This window comes from Colossoma macropomum, unplaced genomic scaffold (genome assembly GCF_904425465.1).
Source record: "Colossoma macropomum unplaced genomic scaffold, Colossoma_macropomum, whole genome shotgun sequence".
Lineage (NCBI taxonomy): Eukaryota > Metazoa > Chordata > Actinopteri > Characiformes > Serrasalmidae > Colossoma > Colossoma macropomum.
Window position 1 is genome coordinate 44,698 of NW_023494873.1, and position 5,486 is coordinate 50,183.

General features: G+C 40.0%; 1 protein-coding gene across 1 annotated transcript; it reads right to left on the minus strand.

Moving 5' to 3' along the window:
- Window positions 1-996: 996 nt before the first annotated feature.
- LOC118800355 (putative DMBT1-like protein) lies at window positions 997-4,356 on the minus strand. The gene is made up of 4 exons (XM_036560556.1): window positions 4,293-4,356; window positions 3,783-4,093; window positions 3,300-3,642; window positions 997-1,031 (listed from the first exon to the last, which is right to left on the minus strand). Exons 1-4 carry the CDS (start codon window positions 4,354-4,356, stop codon window positions 997-999), a joined length of 753 nt encoding a protein of 250 aa, XP_036416449.1.
- Between the last annotated feature and the right edge of the window lie 1,130 nt (window positions 4,357-5,486).

A 5,486-nucleotide genomic window follows, 5' to 3' on the forward strand; every position in this document is an offset into this window, starting at 1 on the left:
GCCAGAAAACAGGAAGTTTGCCAGTTGGCTGAAGGGAGCGAGAGAGCAAACATGTAACCATAAAGAAACGACAAGGAAAGAAGCCTGCTCTCCTTCTCTTTTGCACTTTAGTTCTGCAGATCTAAGTTTTAGATGTTTTGTTTTGTGTCTCAGTTTGTTTGTCTTTGTTCAGTTCATTTTGTTTTCATTTACTTAGTAATCTTAAAGTGTTGGTAACTGCCAGACTGTTAAAAAAGCTGCATCTAGTTATGTTTGTTTGCCGTTTATTGTTGTTTTGTTGATTCATGTTAAAAGTCTATTTGGCAACGATAGGTCACTGCAAACCTAGATCAGATCAGAAAAAGAAGCAAACACAGTGCTGACTGAAATCCACCAGAAGAGTCTGCTCCAGCGACCCCCTGCAAGCAAGCTGGAAGGGCTGCCTCGTCTTTCTGGTCCAGCCAGATGTGGCACCCTCGAGTTTCACATCTTCATTGGCCTCGCCTCCGACCCGCGGACCATTCTTTAGCCCACGGCGAGCAGGCAGCTTCTTGTCCTCAACATGGCAAGCGCACCACCACGGCTCTATCTGAGACGCCCAGGTCGTAGACTCACCCACATGGCTACTTTTTTGTGATTCAGTCACTGTAGCTTTGCTTCCCTTTTATTCAAACTGAGGGCAGTTTTACGCTAACATTGGTATTATTCTGCTCACTGCTCAAAAGCCACATAATTTAGAGAATCAGCTAACTTCAGTATGTGTGTTCGGTGACTTCAATACTCCTGGTTTCTTTACATAACTAGTAATCTAATATTTAGTGCCTATATACCTTTGTAATCCATTATTTAGTGCTTATATACCTCTATCAATAAATACCCCTTTATTAAAGTCATCTCTGGTGATTGTGTGCACATGCAAAGACCACAATTCGATTCTGTTCCCTGGACCGCAGGTAAACCCTCACTTGAGTTTAATTAAGATATCTGTGTCTTACGGTAAGGGGGAAGTCAGGTGCTTCAGTAGCCTTGTCCCGCTACAGCCTTGCTGAAACCTGCAATTTAGGAAGTGTCATAGAAAGCAGGGCAAGTGGGCTGGCATGTGAAGATTTTCTGGTGTTTCGAACCTGCCTTACACTGGTTTATTTCAGTCCAACCACAGCATCCCTCAATTGTCCACTGAGGCAGAGACTGCTGCCTCGCAGGACAGGAGGTATTGTTCACCATAATCATCAACCGCTGGAACACACACCACTGATGTACAGCAATTCTATTTTTACCAAAATGGCTCTGACCAATGTGAGATTAGTTTCAAACAAATCTCTTATCTTTAATGACTTTTTATGCCTTGAGAGCTAGATCCTTTTATTCCTAATGTAAACGTGGTTGGCTGCTGATGATTTAAGTCCAATCTCAGAATTAAGTCCAATAGGCTGTAGCTTTTTAAACTTCTCACAGAATACCAGAAAAGGTGGAGTGGTTCATTTTCAGGAATGAATACAACCACTGTGTTTTACTAGCTTTGAGTTAAAATTGAACTTTGAATTTTAAAATTGAAACTATTAAAATTGAATCTGTGTATCCAGTGATTTGTGTTCTCATTTACAGGCCACCTAAATTAAACAAGAAATTTTCTGAGTGATTTTTTAACTTTCCTATCTGTAATGAATAAAAGAATTTTGATCTTGGGTGATGAGCCCATGGTCAGTGAATCTTACCATTTATTGGTTTTATTACCTATTGGTTTTATTTGCTTCATTCAGCATGTTGAAGGCCCCATTGTTATGTCCCTTAGACATACGTTTTGTTTTGTTTGTCCCTTTTTGTTTCTCTCTCTCTCTCTCTCTCTCTCTCTCATTCCACAAGGGTCTATTTTGGGGCCTGCTCTATTTTCAGTATATATGCTTTCCTTATGACATGGTATATGTCAGCATAATATATCATCTGAGGTATGCAGATGATTTATAACTGTACTTTCCCTTAAAATTTGGTAATTGGAAAAAGTTACATTTGTTCTAGAAGAAGTCCCAATGAGAGTATCAAACACATGAAAAACTGGATGACCAGCAGTTTCTTACAATAATTTTCAGGGTGATTTTTGACTGAGTCAAATTTTGAGAATATATGCACACACACACACACACACACACACACACACACACACACACACACACACACACACACACAGACCATATGCAAAACAATGTGCTCCTTCAGTATATTTATATTTAAGGTCTCAGTTTGAACTCTGGCCTTTGCTGTAGCTGCATCAAAGCTTTGGAACTGCCTGCTCTTTGACATTAGACAGACATCCTCAGTGACTGTTTTTAAATCCAAGCTTTTTTATTGATTGGCTTTTATTAGCCGTTCAGTGGCCTGTGCTGGTGAAGGAATAGATGTGGTATATAAATAAAATGTACTTACTTACACTTACTTACCATGGAGCAGGAATTATTTGGGTGGTGGATCATTCTCAGCACTGCAGTGACACTGATGTGGTGGTGAGATGTTAGTGTATGTTGAGCTGGTACAAGTGGATCAGACACAGCAGTGCTGCTGGAGTTTTTAAACTCTTCAATGTCACTGCTGGAGTCCACCAACCACATCCTCTGAACACTGATGAAGGACTAAAGGATGACCAACACAAACTGTGCAGCAACAGGTGAGGTATCATCTCTGACTTTACACCTGTGTCTAAAAGAGTGGACAGTGCGTGGACACAGTGTTTAAAAAACTCTAGCAACACTGCTGTGTCTGTTCCTCTTACACCAGCACAACACACAAACATGCCATGTCACTGCAGTGTTGAGAATGATCCACCACCCAAATGTGGTGGTCCTGTGGTCGTCCTAACTATTGAAGAACAGGGTAAAAGGGGGCTAACAAATTATGCCAAGAAACTGATGGACTACAGTCTGTAATTGTAGAACTACAAAGTGCACCTATTTGGTAAGTGGAGATAAAATGGATAATGAGTGTAGATACAAGGACATGTACTTAATTAAGTTAGTGTATTCATGCAGAGCCAGAGAGATGCAGACAGAAAATTAACAGAAAAAAACCCTAAATTCTATGTAGCTAACAATCAGTATAGCTGGCATGTAATGCTAATGCTAGTTAGTCAGTGAAACTCCAATTAAAAACTTTACGTATGAAGGTAAGATAAGATATTTAAGGTACACAGTTGGGCCTTTAAACAACCACTGTTGTACCTTTAAGGGCATATTTACATTGTTTGTACCTTGATAAATGAAAACAATATACCTAGACAGAACTGAAGAAACTAGAAATAAGACATTTGTTAAAGTACATTCAGTGCTTACCAGCACACACCAGACCCACATCACTCTCATGGGAGCAGTTGTGTTTGAGTGAAGATGATGTTGGACAGAAGTAAATCTGAGATTCGTTGCCTCTACACTGAAGCTCCTCTGACCACACCTGACCCTCCCCTCTGCCAAAAGCAGCTGCTCCCAGCACCTCCACAGGAAGCCCACAGCCCAGCTCTCGACACACAACCTCTGCATCCTGCTGGTCAAAGTCAGCATCACACACTGTGGACCAGGTCTCTCCGTGAAGCACCTCCACTCTCCCAGAGCAGCGAGAACCACCAACCAGCCTGACTCCTAAAATATTATGAGAGAACAGAAACAAAGTGACATATTCCTATGATGGAGAACGTGGTTATTCAGATTTATTTTAATTAAAATGCACTGGATAATTCTTAATTCTTTTTAACTACCAAGGCCTGCATAAGCATATACTATGTTTTCAATCCTTAATGATATATGAAAACATTGCAGCACACCTGAGCAGATGACTCCAACATCTTTAGAATGATCACATTTGTGTTTTCCCCATCCTCTTGATCTACAGATCTTCAGTGTGGACTCTGACCCACTACAGTCCACATCATCCATCCAGATTGAACCTGATCCTAGACCAAAGTGAGCATCACTCAGTGCATCTACAGCCTCTCCACAGCGCAGCTCTCTACACACCACTGCAGCGTCTCTCATATCCCAGCCATCATCACACACTGTTCCCCACTGTCCTCTATGAAGAACCTCCACTCTCCCAGCACAGCGACTGCCCCCATTAACCAGCCGCACACTCCCTGTACAAGTGAGAGACAGAAAGAAAGAAAAAAACAAAAACAAAGGTTTTGCTCTATATGCTACTTCATCACATGTACATCCTGCAAAGTTACTTTATCTTTGTGTTTTTTTAAATCAAGTCAAATAAAATTGAAGCTACATTAAATTCTATATCTAGGACCTCTATATTGACCCTTTTCTGATCTTTGGGTATCTTGCCCTCTGACTGGAGTGTGCTGTGGATTAGCTGGCCATATTTGGTGCTGGTCTGCCGACTAGGCATCTTTTGTGCCTCACTTGCTGTTTTGGATGGCTCTGAAGATTCTGGGTCCTGACCCTGATTTTATCCACACTGCAATACTTTTTGAAATGTCCAAAGATAAGTTCTTAAATTTAGGAGGAGGGAAAGCGGCATGTATATATACTTTTATCTGGACACTTACATGATTAATTGTAAACTTACCAATCAAGTGTTGTGTTTATGTAATATATTCTGTTTAGAATATGTTTAAAAAAGTTTTTTTTTTTTGTTTTGTTATTTTTTTTACCTAACGTTATTCTGGCTAAAGCCAGAGTAGACAGATAAATCAATGTGAAGATTTATCTGAGTGTTACTGAGTTCTGCTAAAAGCCTGAGTAGACTGAAAAATCATGGTCCTTTTTATTTGGTTTATTATGGTTGATCTAACAAGCATGTTTGCTATATGCAGCTGATTTAAAAATAAGCATCAGTGGTGTTTCTTTTGAAGATCTGATATTGAATACTGTCTTTACAAAATGTGACTTGGACTGAATACACACACAAACACACACACACTGCATGTCTTTGGACTGTGGGAGGAAACCGGAGCACCCGGAGGAAACCCACGCAGACACGGAGAGAACAGGCAACCTCCATACAGAAAGGACCCTGGTCACCCGGCCGGAGAATGACTTGGACTGACTTCTGTACTCTAAATATGCATTATTTCTAAATTTAGTGTGCAAGCAATCGTAAAAACCTGGAAAAGCAAAAATGTCAAAAGTGTTTCAGATTGAGCATAGCTGTGTGTAACTGGTTCACAGTTACAGATATTGTAAATGCTTACTTTACCTGATCTTTCTTATTTGGCCACATGTTCACACTTAACACCTCATGCTTCAATATCCTTTTTCAAAAGTCATCCATTATAGGTTGACACTACATGGTAGTGATGGAATACATGTAATTGCATCCGTACTCAGGATATGAAAAAGGAAATTATAATTCATTACAGTTACAGAAAAACAACAATCAGATTACAGGTATTTCCTGTAATGTAAATACATTACATTCAAACCACAAACCTGCAGCCTTGTTGCCTTTTGTCAAAATTCCCCATTTTTAATGCTAAACCGGTCCAGTGAATTGTGTAGATTTGAAGAGTTTTTAAC

Excerpts from the sequence above, each read along its gene's own strand:
- LOC118800355 (XM_036560556.1), bottom strand. The coding sequence starts at position 4,356 with ATGCCTAGTCGGCAGACCAGCACCAAATATGGCCAGCTAATCCACAGC. Across the intron at positions 4,094-4,292 it reads CAGCACACTCCAGTCAGAGG|GGAGTGTGCGGCTGGTTAAT; the intron begins GCAAGATACCCA and ends TCACTTGTACAG. Across the intron at positions 3,643-3,782 it reads TTGGAGTCATCTGCTCAGGT|GAATATGTCACTTTGTTTCT; the intron begins GTGCTGCAATGT and ends TCTCCATCATAG.